Below are 18,739 nucleotides of genomic sequence, written 5' to 3'. Positions count from 1 at the left end.
GGTTTTTATCCTTGAGGATGTCTGCCTTATGTAATTATTATATTTCTAGTTAGAATTGCCACAAGTAGTAGATACTGTTTTGTGCAGAAAAGACTTTATAAATGGGGGGAAATTGTCCACGTTAACCCACTGTCTGCAATTCTTCAATATCTTCTCTAATGAGGTCCTATGATGGAAAGAGAGACCATATCAGCTATTCAGTAGGTGAGTACAGTCTAAATAAGGGATTCCATCTTCTGCCAAGTCTACCTCTTAGTAAATAAGTGGCATTTTCCAAACATACAGACTCTTTATATCTTCTTTACACTGTTTTCTCTGTTCTTTGAGATGCCTGGGACAAGCAATCCAATGAGAGAAACTAACCAATCCACATTTTTTTCACCATTCCTAAAGAAAATTTGTTGTAGTCTCCATAGAAGCAGGGAAGACATCAGGGAAATAGAAATGGAAATGTCTCTCTTCTAGTACATAGAATAAAAAGCTGGTACAGGGAGAAAATCTAGTAAGCTAATTTGATTGATAAAAGAATTTTCACCCTGCAAGAAGAACCTGTAGGCCAGCTACCATAACCATAGGAAATATGCATTATATATACTACTCATTTGACATATAAACTAACTTGTATAATCTGTAATCTTTTCTACCTTCTGAGTTGTTGTGCCCTTGAGGACAAAGACCTTGACCTTGACTCTTCATTCTGCATATTACCATTTGAATAACGGGCACTCAGTAAATATCTGTTGACTGATTGAAATTTCAGATTTGACTATATGCCATTTTCCTTTGAAATGATTGGCAGATTGCTTTCTAAGGAAGCCAGATTTCTCTCTTGCTTTCAGTTTTGTTCACTGCTTCCCCACCATTGTGATTGACTGCACACCTCATTAGCTAATTGTAGAGTTAAAAATGTTCAACTTTACAACTGGGAAATGTGGATGATCCTTTTTAAAATTCCTACCTTAAGACTAGCTGCACTCTAAATAATAATTAGTAAGAAGACAAATGTTCACGTTGCTCTTAAACTTAGAGGGAAAGGAACTTACTCAAATTTGTGCTGTCACAAGATTTGTGAATTAACACAAATGTGTTAGCCTTCTGACTTGATCTCAGCTCAGAATCTTTGCATTATAAATATTACACAGATTCTACACTATTACTCGCTGGCATCTGGCTTCATTTCTGCAGAAGGCCAACATGTGAAAAGCAGGTCAAAGAATCACCATCAGAACTTTATGTCATGCTTTAAAAGACACATAGCTTTATTTACATTTCTGTCATTGTGGTAGAAAAGAGCATGGGACTTTAAGTATAAAGACATAGATTTGAGTACTGGCTCTATTGATTTCTAGACATTTGACCTTGGACAACTCCCACAGGCTCTCAAAATCTAATTGCCAAGGCTATGATTTTATAGACGATAGTGATGCCTGACCTGCAGGGTCCTTATGAAGATGGAATAGAAGAGAATATAAAAGTACATGGTATGTCCACAAAAGATATTAGTTAACATTTGTTTTTTCATTTACATACCAACTGTTAACTGTCCAGTCTGTGCCATGCACTGTCCATGTGCCTCTTACATATCAACGAATAAAGCAAGGATTACCTATCGTCACAAAGTTTAAACTCCATTTGGGGAGACGATTTTAATCTCCATCTAAACAGTAATAACTTTCAAAACATATGTCAACTGACCTTTATAGCACACTTGTGAGGATAGGGCTCGTGCCATGATCCCCAATCTATAGACAAATATATTTACAAAGTTGAATGGCTTTCCCAAGTCCAATAACTTAGGCAAAACCAGGAAGAAAGAAGTCAGTGTGCTTGATTCCAAATCCGATCTTTTTTCCGATCTGTCTTACTGCCATGAGGCCTTGAAAATTTTGCTATATATTGGAAGTATACTTAGTAATTAGAGATGTAGTTAATTTGTAGACCAGAGGAGAAAAAGAAGGAAAAAAGATATTATGTACTTGTGGGGATTGCATTTAAAGTAGATTCCCATACACATAAGTCAACTTTTTTTTTTTTTTTTAGGTCCTATCCTTGTTTCATTCCTCTTATCAACTTAGCCTTCAGATTCAAGTCCAAATTCTTTAATATACATTTAAGGTAGTTTGGATATCAGCCCCTAACTTAGGTTATGCTCTACTATTTTTTAAAGGATAGTAACTAAGTGTCAAGGACCCATCCTTATTGCCTTCCATAAATTCTCAGTAATTATTACACTAAGCCTGGGAGACAGGTATTATTGCCATTACTTTACAAATGAGCCATGTAGCTAGGGAATGGGAGGTCCAGAATTAAAGCACAAGTTTGACTCTTCAGACATTGCTGCCTATCTTGTGTTGCAGTAACTTCAACACTCAAGTTCTCAGCTTCGTGTCTGTATTTTCCTTATCCCCTTGGCTTAGAATTTCCTTCTCTCTCTCCTTTATCTTTTAAATCCAATTCAATTGTTTAGGGCCATTGGAGAGCTTTCTTGAAGCCTCTGCCCCACCACCCCACTCCCAATTCAGTTATTTCTTTGCATCCTTAACACCTTGTACTTTACAGACTTTTTTACATGCATTGAACTGAAATATGACTGGTTTAGTCCCCTCTCTTGTCAAGCCAATAGTGAGCATCTTGAGGACAGGACCCTTAGCCTTATTACCTCCGCACACTCAACATCTTTAACTGTTATTGTTGCACAGTAAGCAAATCTACTTACTTGTTAAGCTGAATTAGAGCTACTTGGATACCAGCAGCATTTTAATTTAGCAGAGTGCTAAATCAAATAATTATATGATCAGATCCTACATGTAAGTTCTTAGAAACCAGGACTCTTAAGGGAGAACTGAATCCTGCTTTTTGTTAAGTAGTTCATAGGGAGATCTTTGGTATTACTATTAATATCAGAATATCAGAATTGTTTCAAGGGTTGGAGGCTAGAGGAGTTTTGCTCTCTTTAGCATTGTATAAAAAAATATCCTGCAAGTTCTCAGTTAATCTCCTTCTGGCTCAGTCATATAAAGCAAACAAGTCCTCTTTCATTGTGTAGCCTCCTCTCTAGGATTTACGAGTCTAATTCTTGGGCAAGGTCTCAAAGCTAGTGCTGAGTATACCACCTTTTGCTATAGCCACCTTAGGATAAACCAGGGAGAGCTCTGAGCTGCAGAGGAGATCTATTACTACCATAACTCTTGGCTCATCTTGTAGCTTTCTTTCTGGCTTTAGTAGAAAAACTGAAATTATGAAACTTTGTATCCTGCACCACAGTCCCACATGAGATTCATGAATCTTCAGCTCTGTATAGAAAACCTGGTTCTCTGGCTACTCCTGTCCACTAGACAAATTACTGTCAATGACCCCATTATTTCTAATTAGTAAAGGTGAACATTACCTTACCTGAATGTAAATAAATGCCAATAGCGTTCTGGAATTCCTTCGTCCTTAAAAATCTACAGCTCTTATACACACTGTAAATAGCATCATATCATGAATTAAATCTTTATCATGAAATTGGATACATTTTCTATGCTAATTTTAATTGCTTTAAGAAACTGCTTAACATTGTACATCAATCCCCAGGTCTGAGATGACATTTCCCTCGCAAAATTAATTATTAATACCCTGATCATTTGCTTAAGACATTAATAGTTTTCATTGATCAGCATATCCTGTTTATCTAAAATGGTCTAATCACCATGCATGTCAGAAGAGTATCTGAACATATCCAATTAGAGATGCTGCCTACTTTCAGTCACATCAGCAGATCAGAAGTTAAGAGTCCCTTTTGTCTTCACAACATATTAGCTTTATCAGAAACTGAGCTATTTAAGGGCACGAGAGAAAGACAAGTTCTCTAATGATGGTTCTTCACTTTCTATAAGCTTTCTGGTAAACATAAAGGCTTCTCAGTGACCACACAGTATAAATTAATACTAAGAGCCCTTGATTAATGAGCTTGTGTTGTTCCATGTTTTCAGTGAACCTGTGTTCAGTCATAGTGTTTCCCTTATAAGTGGGAGTGAGATGAGAAGCCCCATGGTTATTATCAGAATAAAAATATCGAAGCTACAGTAATACTAATACCTAGCATTTGTATGGCACTATTTTTCAAAGAGTTTTCATTTACTTAACAAGAGGGTATCCTTGACACAATCCTGAGAAGGAAGGAGGATTGGCTGCATACCCAAGACCATGCTACTGGTTATAGCCAGAGTTATAAAGAGAATTTGAGTCTCCCACTTTCCTAGCTTTCTCCTAAATTTGACTATGTGGTAAGTAGGTAGCCTCCTGCTCATCTTTTAAACCCCAGTGGAAGCTCTTCTCCTTTATAATGGTCTCCCAGGCCTGAAAGTCTCTTCCTTCCTTCACAATGGCATATCGTATTGTTGTTTTATGAAATGTGTATAACCGTCCCCTCTGGAGTAGGAGATCCTTGAGCTAGACCTAGTGTCTGCATTTTGGCAAGTTTAGTGCCTCGCCTAATATCTAGAAAGCAAAATATATGCATATAATATATATATATATGCGCATAAATACATGACTGGCTGGCATTATGGAGGGAGAGAGAGATGGGCAGATGAGAGCAAGTGAGGTGAGAGTTCTGTTTTACTGTTGTTTTGCCCAAGATTGCGAATCCGAGAAACCACCAAGGAGCTGACACCGATGCAAACACATAAGGGTTTATTTACAAGCTCAAGCTTGGGTTCAAGTATACCCGACACAGCGGAGCAGGGACTTGGACCCGGAGACTAAGAGGCGTAGCAGCTTTATAGGGGCCAGTGGCCAATGGGATACGCAGATAGTTGCACAGTCATGTCGGTCCACATGCAGGTTGCCGATTGAATTACATCTTACCCTGTAGTATCCATTTGAGCTGGCCTATTACTTTGGTCAGAATAGGCCAGCAGTTTTGGCAGGCACAAGGCAGGGTTACATTGTTATGAGCCGATTTCTGATTTAGGGGGTGCCCAGTGGCTTGACTAGGGTGGGGCAGTGCCTTAAGCAATAAGGAGGTCATGTGGGGGTCATACAGGAGGTGGCCGGTGTAGCACAAAATGGAGTTGGTCCTGCTCTGCTTGTCCAGGGGTAGGGGATTTTTGTTAAATTTCCTGGGTCCCACACTGTCATGTTGCAGACCTTTGGCATCTGACAACATTTTGACTTTGGTTCATATATGGTTTAAGAAAATATTTTGAACTGACTTCAAAGATTTAAAACTTGGGAGATATTCAAAATCAATAACATTTACAAATTTTCTTTGAAAAGTTGTAGGTGATCTTATAACCCTGGGCCTGCGCTCTGTATGTTAGCCATCAGCTTGAGCTAAGGAGCACCCACCCCCTTCAGACAGGACATGACTGTGTTCCACAGAGTGCCCCGTTTTCTGGCCTGCTTTACTCATTCATTTACTTGCTTTGTAGCCTTTGGAATACAGAAGAAGGAGCCTTTTTTTTTTAAACCAAGAGTTTCCCTATTTTAAGATTTCTGGATAATGGAAGAATTAGTATTTTTAATCATGTTCTAGATTTGTCCAAAAGAGCCTAGTAGTCAGCTACTCATACACAGTACGATTTCCCTCAGTAGGCACTGGAGCTACACATTTTATTGCATTTGAGAGATGAAACTTAGAGCATAAGGGGAAAAAAATGTTTAAATTGTTAGAGTAGTTACAACTTTCCCACATGTAACTCCATTCTAAACCTTAGGAGTTTTTCCTTATGATCCAGTAATGTTAACCCTATTTTGTTCAGTGGCAGCTTTTCCATGTTGACATTTTTAGTGTATTATTAATTGGAAGGTAAAGATGAACAGAGACTGGAGACTAAGGGACTGGGGAGAACCTTGTTTAAAAAAAAAAAAAAAAAAGTCTGTTCCCCTGCCTTTGGGTTGGTTTATATCTTATCAGAGTTGCTCCTGCTTTCATTCAGTAGCCACAGGGACACACCACCTGCAATCCCTGCCCAAGTGTTATTTGGAAGGAAAGTCTGCTTATTTGCTTCATATTCATAATTTACCATACTTTTGTCTTCCTTAATAGTACTCTTCCACAAGTGAATTTTATTTGTATTCAAGTAAAAACAAATTTGCAGAGACCACAAGGAGAAGTATCTGCAAATCTCATTGTAATGTCTCTTCTTTCCCACAGATTAAAGGTTGAACAAAACTTAAAAGAAGCAGCGATTCTATTCACTTGTTATTGGACTTGAAACTCCTTTGACCTCGGAAACTGAAAATGAGGTTGCCATGGGAACTGCTGGTACTGCAATCATTCATGTTGTGCCTTGCAGGTAGAGTGTCATTTAAAAACTTTTTGATTTAAAAATGCCACTGTATTTCACACTAATTCAAAAGTGGGCCTTCACTTTAGATGGCAATGATAAAATTGTAAGAGTGCACACTACTATGACTAGCATTTACTGACACTGTTGAATATACTTTCCTGATGATCTTTTAGTGACTCTTTTCATGGTGGTGTATCCAAAGCTAGACATTGATGTTTCACCTGCATATCTGGTCCTTTTAGAGTCCTTTGAGCTATTATTTAGTTTGAAAGTTGTTATTTTTGCTCATCCCACTCTCAATTGTGCAGAGATATTGGGCAATAAAACCGATAATATAGTCTTAGAGTATTGCCTACTTTGATGTCGTCAGTGGATGGAAGTTTATTTGGGTAGCTCTTTCAATGTCTTTGTTAATATTGCTCCATCTTTTGATTCTCTCTCTCTCTTGTTTTTGTTTTTTTTTTTTTCACTTCAATACACGTATAGTTAGCAGGAGCCAGGAAGTAAAGAGACAGGAGATTTTTACTATATACCTATGGTCAGCTAGTACACAAGGGCTTTGAAAAGTTCAGACTTTCTATATCTATTACTTTCTTAATTTTCTGGAAGATGTGAGCCTACAGGCCAACATACATAATTCAAACATTGATGCAACCTATGTCCAACATGTACTGAGTTGGTTTTCTGGTTAGGATGGTGAACATATATCCATGCTTTTTTTGAAATTAGTTGTGACCTGCTTTGTTATTCAGAGTATCAAGTCCAAGAGGGACACCTATAATATATTTTCATTCTTATAAAGTAAAACAAAAATTATTTTTGGGTCATCATTACTTTGATCTCTGACTTTATTCAAATAATGTTACTGAGTACCTTGCAAAGAGCCAGCTTTGTGCTAGTATCTAGGAATATAATCCTGAGCAAAACAGACATAATTACTGCTCCCTTAAAGTTCTGTTAGCTGAGTTCTATAGCTATACACATTGAAAGCTTGATAGAACATATTATTTCTAATTGCTTTTTTAAAAGATTTATTTATTTATTCATGAGAAACAGAGAGAGAGAGGCAGAGACATAGGCAGAGGGAGAGAAGCAGGCTCCATGCAGGGAGTTCGTTGTGGGACTGGATCCTGAGGATCTGGGACTATGCCCTGAGCCAAAGGCAGATGGTCAACTGCTGAGCCACCCAGAAGTCCCTATTTCTAATTGTTATACCATTAAAGGTAACAATGGTAATACTAACATGTATAGGTCACTTAATCCATGCCAGGCACTATGCTATGGTCTTGTACTTTAGTTCATTTAATTCCATCATGACCATTAAGAAGTCAGTATTAACTATCTTTACTCACATCAGTATTATTATTACTATTACTGAAGCATCAAGAAGTTAAGAAACTTACCTAAGGTCACCAAGCCAGTAAGTGGTGAAATTGTTAAGTTTCAAACTCAGTCTAACTCCAGAATCCATAGTTTTGATCATTATAATATAGTCTTTTAGCTGTATCATTCATTTGTCCACTTCATGCTTACAAATTTATTCTTATAATTTTGGTTTTCATTCTTACTATGTTTTCCTAATTGTAAGCCTTATTCACTCATAAGCATTATAATGCCCTACCTTTAAATCCTGAATTTCTTGCCTTCACAGACATCCTCATCATTCCCTGATTATGGACATTTTGGCATCTAGACACCTGTTTTAGCTTTATTACTTCTCTGCCTCATCTGGTCAGAACTTAAATCTTGTTATCTGTAACACCATCCCCAGCAATGTACATCAGGCTTTGTGCCTCAGTTGCTTTTCTCCAGTCTTTTCGTGTACCTTGACCCTCCTAAAAAGGCCTCAATGGAGTCAGCCTGGCTCTCGTTGCTCTTGGATGAACATATTCTTTAAAGCTTAAAGCAGTGAATTGATCCCTCAGTATTTGACTACAGCAGTGTGCTTATTTATTTAACCCACTATGCTGAGTAGATGTCAAGAAATTAAAGAGTTGAAAATCAAGGAAGACATTAATCTTCTCAGTTGTGTTTTGAAAAACTTGGAATTCTTTTTTTTTAAGATTTTATTATTTATTCATGAGACACACACACACACACACACACACACACACAGCATACGCGGCAAAGACACAGACAGAGGGAGAAGCAGGCTCCAGGCAGGGAGCCCAATATGGGATTCGATCCTGGGTCTCCAGCATCAGGCCCTGGGCTGAAGGCGGCGCTAAACCGCTGAGCCAACCAGGCTGCCCCAAACTTGGAATTCTCACTGAAGATGAGTACTTGTGTCTTTTTTATTCTCTTAACTTTTTTTAGGGAATCAGTATATTGATTGTTTTTGTGAGCTTTTTTGTGAACTATTTCACATGGCATTAATATTCCCTTACCATATGCCTCCTTCAGTGTAGGTAAAGTCAAGCTTTAATTAATGTTTTTGTTTTCTTGCTATTTGTCTTGATTTCATTAATTTATATAGCACTCAGCACTCTGAATTTTGAATAGATTTCTTTAACTGCTTTAGTTTTCTCATTTTTTTTTCCTTTTCTACGACTTTCTGAGTTGTTGATTTCATGGTAAGTTTTTGGCAAGAAAAATACTTTGTGTCTATTATGGTTACCCTAATTAGTGGCTCTCAAATAGGTATGCTCCTAAATAAGATAGAATATCCAAATGTATAAGCAGATTGCTTCTGCAAGAGATGTACCTAGAAAGGGTATGCTAATTATTTAAGGGTATTGATTAGTAATTCATGGCACAATGGAAATGTTCTTCTCTTTTGTCAAATACTAAACTTGGTCTCGGACAATAAGTTAAAAAAGAAAAAAAAAACAAAAAAAAGACTACTGATACCAGTAGTCTGAAAATCCAGTCTCTCCAAAATTCATTTTATTATCCTGCCTCTTAGTGAATTTAAACCAAGAATCACAAAACTGTGTTACCTGCATGAACAAAGAAGCTAACAAATGATTGAAACATTCTTCAAGGAATAGTGACTCATATACAATGTAGGATGCTGGTAATTGTGGAAAACTGGAAAAAACACATCACACTAAATTACCAATCAGTGCCCAGCTCTGTCCTTTGGCTAGGTCTTCCAGTTCTTCAAAATTTTTATGCATAAACTTCCTAATTTTTTTAACATTGTCAACCAATTCAGATGAGTTTTAAAAATGAAAATAAAAAGACTATATAAAACAGACCAAAATAGGTTTCAGGCTAGAGATGCAGTTCCTGGTCTACCAGTTAGCAAAGTTTTTTTTCAAACATTTGGTGTTTCTTTGCTATTTTTTAAAAAGATTTTGTTTATTTATTCATGAGAGACACACAGAGAGAGGCAGAGACACAGGCAGAGGGAGAAGCAGGCTCCATGCAGGGAGCCCGACATTGGACTCAGTCCGGGGTCTCCAGGACCACACCTTGGGCCAAAGGCAGCACTAAACCACTGAGCCACCAGGGCTGCCCGGTGTTTCTTTGCTATTACACACAATTGCCAAAATCACTAGATGTTGAGGGTCTCTTTACTACGTCTTCCTCTTTCCAAAAATTTTCTTGCTCTAAATGTCCCTGTTACTTGCCCTCTAACCTTATTTGTATTGGTACTTAAATGCCACTTACTTGGTGAGGCTTTTCTTGACAACCTTACAAATTAATAGAAGTGAAAATCACAATACTTTCTTTCACCAACATTCTATTATCATTTTATTTTTCTCTATGTTTCTTATCAATATATGAATAACTGTATGTTTTATTTGTTTTATTTTTCTTCTTATTATTATTATTTTATTTTTCTCTGTTTCTTATTATTTTATTATTTTATTATTTTATTTTTCTCTTATTTTATTTTTCTCTATGTTTCTTATCATTATTTTATTATTTTATTTTTCTTTTATTATTTTATTTTTCTCTATGTTTCTTATCAATATATGAATAACTGTATGTTTTATTTGTCTTTATACCTAAAATATCTTTCCCCACAAGATTGAAGGTTTACAAGGGCAGATATTTCTGGTTTTTTAGATCACTGCTATATCCTCAGCATCTTCAAAATGCCTAGTGAACAGTGTCATTCAATAAGAACAGTGCCATTCAATAAATATATTTCAAATGAATGAATGCTGCATACTGGCCAGACGAGAGACAGAGAGAGAGAGAACCAGAACGCATGCAAAAGAGCAGGTCTCCAATTTTAATGTGGACTATGACCCAAGGCAGACTGTAGTCGCCTTTATGTTAAGCGGGGGAACTAGCCATCTCCGAAGCTAATTCATACAAATTTTTATTTTGCATATATATATGCAAAATATATATGGATATGCATATGTATATATGCATATAATGTATATGTGTATATATGTGTATTTTATATATATGCTTTAAATGTATAAAGTATAAGAATTGATTTATGTAAAAAAAAAAAGAATTGATTTATGTGTCTTAAACCCTGTATGAGAAGTTCTTGGTGTGACACCACTTTGCCTACTTCTTACTTCACCTACTGCTGAGTACACTGTGCCCCCTGTGTATTTTTCTGCCTCCATTCATTGTCTAAAGTTACAAGCAAGGGGAACTATGAGAAGCTGACTCTCCTCTGCTACATTCCTCAACCATTGCTGTATGAGGAACAGTAATACCACAGCCTCCTGTCATTTGGAAGGACAGTTATTAGGGACATTCTACACAGTTCCTTTGAGATTCCCCAGAAAAAACTGAATCTCATTTGCCCACAGTAGTTCCTTCTACCTTTCCCTGCTTCACTCCTGCTTCTAGGATCATCTCCCAAATAAACCAACTGTTTCCAAATCCTTCCCTCATTCTCTGCTTTGGGGGGAATCCAAACCAAAATTATGCACACAGCAATTAATAGCAGAGCAGCAGCCCAGTATTAGTCATGTTAGTAATAGGAAGAAACCAAACAGGAAACAGTTTTGACAGAGATTAATGAAGTGTTGGCTATGATGTATATCCATATATGTATATGTATACAAATTCTTATATGAGTACATGTTTCACATGCGTTTGTATCGATACATCTTTAAGTATTCTCTAGGTCCTGCAACCAGTAATTTCACTTCTAACCAACTCTTTGTTTTTACTGTTTACTAGTTGCATTCTTAGCCAGATACTGGACAGGTTGTATTTGCCTCTCTGGGATTCACTTTATGCCTCTGTACAATGAGGCTGTTAAACACATGGTTCCTAAAGTCCTTTTCAACTCAGAAAGTTTGGTTTTAGCTATACACATGGCTTGAGAAGTATATGTATTTATATGCTTCATATATATATATATATATATATATATATATATATGAGAATGTTAGAGCTAAACTTAAAATTTTGTTTAACTAATATGAAGCTTTACATAGGTCCTTTGTCTTACCATGTGTTACTGATTCTGTTCATATTGGCAGGATTTGAAAGAAAAAGTAGAATGGCTGGTCTGTATGTTCATATGCAGCAAGAGGCGTGAAAACAGTTGAATACCCTCTGTGAATAGGTGAAAATGCATGTTTGGTGTATTCTCAGTTGATCTTGGCTTTGGGGAGGCTAAATGTACTCCCATCTCTGTGGTGTAGTATACCAGCTTCAGCAGTTATTTCTTTTTAGAAACTGCATTCTTCCCAAATGCAAGCATTTTGTTGACTTGTTCACAAGACCCATGCCATTGTTACAGCTGCATCAGGGAGTGGGCAGTGGAGTTGAGGGTCCTGTATAATTCAAGAGAGGCATATTCTAGGATTGGTGAGTATTCACAAAATGTGGAACAAGGAGGAGACCTAGGTGGAATAGTTAATCACAGGGATTCAGCTTGAATCTATGACAGTAATAAAATACAAGCCAGAGGTCAATACCCACAGTCAAAATACTTGGAGAGAATGTTCGGTGGTCTTCAGAAGGGGTTTTAGGCTCAGGAAATCTCTTCTCACTAAGACTAAAGTAGGCTTGTCTATGGTTTTAGTGTATTCCTGGGTAGGAGAACACAAATACACACTAGATAGAAACTTCCATTGTTATTGACATTGCTAATAGAACTCAACGAGCATAATCTTTCCACTTAATCAGAACATTCCAACCAAGTTCAGGATCATCCTGAAAATGTCTTCCCTTCTTCATAATGCCCATATAGCTCTACCAGGATGGAGAGCACACTGAAGTTAGTTCCAGAGCTTGTCCTCACAGTGCAGCCAGTACAGTATTTCAATTCTCAACATTCTCATAGTTTTTTCCAGAACAAACAGAATGAGCAACATTCAAATAATTAACAGTTCTAGACAGATATTAAACTTAGTACTAATTCTGCTCTTACAAAAGTTACAAGTATTCAAGTAAGATCAAAGAGAAGTTGGATAAATACTAGTTTTCATATATTTACTGTAAAGCATAGTCCTATAGTGACCTCTTATTTCAATGTTTCTCTTTCTAAGAAGCTGGCTTGCCAGTGCATTCACAGTTATGCCAAGTGAAGCCAAAGAATGGATTTCCTATTTCCTCTGTGTTCTCTTCTAACCATGGCCATGAAATGAAGCCAAAGCAGTAGAAAGATTTAGCAAGAAGGGAGCTGATAACTAGATTAAAAACCAGTGACTCCAGTGATGAAAATTCAGGAAAAGACTGGGAAAAAGTATGCCTAGAAAGTAATAAACAGCAAGTGGAAAATTCCTTTTGAATATCAATTTAAGTAGATGGGAAAATAATAATCAGTAATGAAGATATTGAGGAAGATAGAGAAACTTGCAACAGTTTCATATCCCCAAAGGCATGGACATATAGTAATAGTCATGCAACCCAAAAGTTATTAGAAATATTCAATTTAAGACCTCTCCTGAAGCAAGATCATTAATAACTTCATTATATATGCTCAGCCAAGCTGGCTATCTTAGCTATAAGTAAAACTCCCTTACTGATAAAGTCTAGGACATGTATCTACAAAAAAAATTGAATTCTGTTAAATGAAACATATTAAGAAGAAGAGAGAAAATCAGGTGAAAATCTAAACATTACCATGCATTTCACATCAACTTGTATAATAATTGTCTGTTGAAATGCGGGATTAGCCCGAGAGCTTGGGGATGGTAGGTGAAAGAATAGCCTGTGACATCTCAGATATTGTCAAAAATGAGCAACCTGGAGACCCAGCAGCGCTGGAAGTTAAGAGCAAGGGCTGTGAAATGAAATAGATAGGTTGGCCACTTAAAAGCTGTGTGACCCAGGTATTTTATGTCCCTGTCTTAGGTGGCTTTTTCCTCCATCTATAAAATAGACAGAATAGGTGTATTTACTTCATTTGGATGTCTATGAGGATTGAAGTCATGTATATGTTCATACTCAGCACAATGTCTGATACTTAGCTGGCGCCATTTTGTGTGAACTAGTGCTCATTGAATCATTTAATACACATTTGAGGATCTGCCAGTGCTAAGCATTGCACTGCTCTCTAAGAATGTAGTTTAGTTCTAAGTGACACATAGTCTCTGTCCTCTTGGCACTGGTTGTGGTGGTGGTTACAATGATGATGATGATGATGATGATGATGATGATGCCACCAGGATCTGCTTCTTAGCACCCTGGTGTGTGCCCTTCTTCAGTGGTTGAAAATTGTATACCAGAGTTTATAGCACATTTTTGTTGCACTTCCCTCACCTTTTTGCAATATGACCTCATCTTTAAAATGGGAATATAATAATAATGAAGAATACTGATGAAAAATAAATACCTAAATTGATTAAACTTCTTTTGTGTAGATCACTCAGGAAGTGCTTAGTCTCATGGCTTAGTCACATGGACAAAGTGTTAGTTGCAGTTAATGCTGTTATTATCATTATCACCAGCAGCAATAAATAAATGGCCATTCATTTACACATATAGCAGCCACATTTAGGGTCTGCTTCCTAGAAGGAAGACACTGAAGACAGTTGCTAGCTCGAGCCAGCTGTCTGGGGAACTGGCAGTGGAAAAGAGCGGGAAGGTTTCTGTGATGGAGCTTCCAGAATTTATCAAGTCACAAAGAGATAAGGTTTCTAAAGAGAGAAGTATCTTGTGGTTCACAATGATGAAAGATTCCTAAAATACATTCTACGAACAACAAACAACTAAGATAAAGAAAGGTACACATAACAGCCCCTAATGAACTGTGAAGGAATGTAGTAGTGCATACTGTGATGCACCACATCCTTCTATTCTTCTCTCCCCCTAAACTCCCATTGGTGATGTCAACCAGATACTTCATCTATATGATAAACAGAATTTGATGAGGATGTTGCCTCACACTACTGTAATAACACCCTTAATTTGTTTAGCACTTGTTAACTATGAAATATTTGCTCAACAGCCTGCTTAGCAAGGTTGTTAGGGACTAGAGGCAACTACAATAATAATGAGTGAAAATTTATTGAGCGTATCTGTGCCAAATATAGCATCACATTCTTCAGTGCAGTTATCCCATTGAACCTGACAAGAACCCATTTCCTAGATGAGGGGTTATGACCTAAGGTATCAATACAGTGTTTGAACTTGGTCTATCCACCTCAAAAGCCTGAGCTTTTAACTTCAGTGGTATGATGTCCAATGACACCTACTTCCTGTCCTTATGGACCTCACTATCTTGTAAAATACTACGAACCAGTGGTTCTCAAATGTCGTCCATGGACCAGCAGCATCAGCATCACCTGGTAACATCAGAAATGCAGATTCCTGGGCTCACGCCCAAACCTACAAAATCAGAATTTGTGGAAATAAGTACCTCAGTGTGTATTTTAATAATCCATCTATAAGATTCTGATGCTTTTGAGTGCTTAAGAACCATAGTAAATGCTATTGAGATGCAGGTAAGGTAAGAATCGTCATTATCTCAATTTTACATATGGGAATCTGAGTGGTAAGTGACCTGCTCAAGGTTATATTTCTGGCATCAATGGCAAAGCTGGAATCTAAGTTTTGTGATACATAATTAGTGGTTTACTGGTGTATATGCTGCCTCCTTACTCAGTCTAACTTTGAGAGCATCTTACTGAATACCTGATAATATAAAGTAAGGGCTTTTTATGTTGAAGAGGTGTCCTGAGTATTGAAATAACTTAATTTTTTCTGCTAAGCCTTGTTTCACTGCCTGTGAACCAGTAACAGGTGTGATATTGGCCTGTGCTCTTTACCTGTTTTATGATGTAATGAATGCAGAAAGATGTTTTTCTTTCATTTTAAAGGGAAATGGAACTATGTGGTAGAATCTTGAGAAAGTAGATAATAGAAGAAAAATGTCCCTTGAGCCTACAAATACAGTGTCATTACTGATCCTTTTGGTAAACAATAATGTACATATTATCATTAGGTATGAGTTCTGTGCTTAGAGAAATAAAGTAAGTTTTGAAAGTTTGTACAACCCCTTGTGGATTTTCAGGTCATTTTGTCTTCTGAGAGTAATCAAGAATACTTTCCCTTAAGGAGGATAACAGATTGTTTTGTTTTGGAAAGAAATAATTCTAGGGGAGATGTTCGTTCACCCCTTCAGATCTGAATTGAGATTTATGTCCAAGGTTCTCTTTTCTATAGCAATGTCTGGAAAAAGGCTACAGAAGACCCCTGGAAAGCTTTTAAATTTGTGCTGGAAGTAGCCACATTTAGCTATTGTGTACTTGAAATGAGTATACAATAGCTAAATGTGGCTAGTCAAAACACTTTCCAAAACCTGTAGTAGTTTCCTAGGGTGGCTATAACAAATTACTGCTGAGTGTCTTAAAACAACAGAAATTTACTCTCTCATAGGTCTTGAGGCTGGAAGTCTGAAATCAAGATGTTGACAAGGCCATGAGCACTCTGAAGGTTCTAAGGGAGAATCCTCTTTTGCCTCTCCCTAGCTTCTGATTGTGGCAGCAATCCTTGGTATTCCTTGTCTTGTATCACTTTAATCTCTACCTCCACCCTCACATACCTTCTTTTTCTGTCTGCCCTGGGATGTTGGAAACCTAGGACAAAGAAACCACATAAAATACCTCTGGTAACTTTTATACCAGTTGCATGTTGAAATGAATACATTGGGCTAAAAAAAGTATTCATTTTGCCAGTTTATTTTTTCTTTTAATGTAGGTACTAGAAAAACGTTAATTATATGTGTTTCACATTATGTTTCTGTTGAATAGCAGTGCTAAAGAAGATATAGAAACTACCCTATTAATCTTTAGTTTATAACTATAGCTGAGAATAATTCCCTTCTTTTTCTTGTCTTTATAGAAGTAGAAACTCACACAGGTAGCCCTGAACCTAAAGGGAAGTTGATTATGGGACAAGTATAGAAGGGAGAGTTACAAAACATAATTTTTTTTTAACTTTGACTCAAGGGATGGAGTCAAAGTTAAAAAGGTTTTCTTTATCACAGTCCCTCTAAGGCGCTTTTATAGAAAGAATGTTGAAGTCTTGTATCCAGCAAAAACAGCAAAAACATTGAAGACTAGAGGATTTTTTGAAAAGCATTTTCACAGAGAACCTACAAATCACATTGACCAGAATAGAATAATTTTTACAGAAATGTTCATAGCAGTATTGTTCATAATAATCAAGAAGTGGGGATAACCCTAATGTTAATTAGTTGATGAAAGGATGAACAAAATGTGATATCCATACAATGGAGTATTACTCAGCCATAAAAAAGAATGGAGTACTGATACTACAACATGAATAATCTTTTGAAATATTCTAAGTGAAAGAAGTCAGACACAAAAGGCCATGTGTTAGTTATCTTAATTCATTTATGTGAAATATACAAAGCATGAAAATCCATAGAGACAGAAAGTAGATTAGAGTTTCCCAGAAGGGGGTCGGTCGTAGGAGAAGACATACAGTGGCTACTCTTTGGGTATATGGTTTCTTTTAGGATGATGAAAATACTCAGAAATTATGTAGTGATGGCTGCAAAACCTTATTAATATACTCTAAACTATACTATATACTATAGTTAATATATTATAAACTTTGTGGTTACTGCAGCCCTACTACACTAACTTGGTAGTTTATAAACAACAGAAACTATTGCTCACAGTTTCTGTGGGCTGGAAGTCCAAGATCAAGTTACCAACTCAGGTTCTGGGGGAAAAAGTCTTCTTCAGATAGCCAACTTCTTTCTGTATACCCATCATCACAGGGCTAGGATTTCAACACAGGAATTTGAGGGGAAAACAAATATTTAGACAATAGTACCACTTAATTGTCCATTATAGAATGCTGAATTATATTGCATGTGAATTATGTATCAATAAAGTTTTTAAAAACTCCTGAGGAAAAAAACTAAACATTTTCAAAATCTTATTAAATATTACATTTTACTAAGAGAAACTATCTTGTCAGGAAGTCAGCATTATTCAGTGACAACTTCCTTTATACATAATTAACAGGATTATAGGACTGTAGACCTATCCCTACTCCCTTGTTTTAGACAAGTTAACTGGTTTGGCCAAGGACCCACAGGTAATTAGTAGCATAATCAGAATCCAAGTTTCCAAACTCTAATCCCAGTCTGTCTTCCTCTGCTGTTTAGATATTTCCTAGTATATGTTTTATGGACATTGGGGGGGGGTTTCATCTCTATCTAGCCCACACCCAAAGTGTAGATCCTGTAATATGAAGAAATAAAAGTGTAAATCTCCTTGTGAGATAAGTTAACTCTCTGACTTTAATACACTTGAAGTGTGACATTGGATTCCTCTGTGAAAACAAGAGTGGGGGTATTAATGGAGGGGGAAGAAGACCATTTGTGTATGAGAATGATCTTGAGGAAGCAGGATGATCAAGATGAGCATTATCCAATTTGTCCCATATTGGCATCACTAGGAGGCAGAAAATCTCATTTCCTGCCTGTCTCTACCAATCCCCTAGTGACTAAAATTAAAAATCCATACCGAGTTTGTGATTAAACTTCCCCCTACCTGAGGATTATATCCCAAGCCAAAGCTTTGTAAATATTTTTAATATAAAAAGGGAAGATAAAAAGAGGAGAAATGGGTGAACTATTTTGTTATTTTGTTTCCTTTTTGATTTAAATAAATTAGATTTTTAAACTTAAGTCAAATTCATAAAATACTCAGGGGTCTCCTGGGTGTCTCAGTTGGGTTAAGTGTCTAACTCTTGGTTTCAGTTTAGATTGTGATCTCGGGGTCATGAGATTGAGCCCCCTGTGGGCTCCACACTCAGCATGGAATCTGCTTGGGATTCTCTCTCCCCTCTGCCCCTCCCCTGCTCGCTTGCTCATGCGCTCTCTCCCTCTCTTTCAATCTTTTTTTTTTTTTTTTTAAGATTTTATTTATTTATTCATGAGAGACAGATAGAGAGAGAAAGAGGCAGAGACACAGGCAGAGGGAGAAGCAGGCTCCATGCAGGGAGACCGACGTGGGACTCAATCCCAGGTCTCCAGGATCACGCCCTGGGCTGAAGATGGTGCTAAACCGCTGAGCCACCCAGGCTGCCCTAAATAAATAAAT

At 37.0% G+C, this 18,739-nt stretch overlaps 1 protein-coding gene across 13 annotated transcripts in view; it reads left to right on the top strand.

The window, feature by feature from the left end:
• CNTN4 (contactin 4) overlaps positions 1–18,739 on the top strand; it is a 927,650-nt gene that overhangs the window by 450,798 nt on the left and 458,113 nt on the right. For all 13 annotated transcript variants that reach the window (XM_077858022.1, XM_077858031.1, XM_077858030.1 and 10 more), the window contains one exon: positions 6,143–6,284. In XM_077858022.1, the coding sequence (XP_077714148.1) occupies positions 6,230–6,284 (55 nt within the window). In that variant the 5' untranslated portion in view covers positions 6,143–6,229. The remainder of the gene's footprint in view (positions 1–6,142; positions 6,285–18,739) is intronic.

This window comes from Canis aureus, chromosome 19 (assembly GCF_053574225.1).
Source record: "Canis aureus isolate CA01 chromosome 19, VMU_Caureus_v.1.0, whole genome shotgun sequence".
NCBI classification, from domain to species: Eukaryota; Metazoa; Chordata; class Mammalia; order Carnivora; family Canidae; genus Canis; species Canis aureus.
The sequence above is the reverse complement of the archived record's forward strand: the minus strand, read 5'-3'. Positions and strand labels throughout refer to the sequence as shown.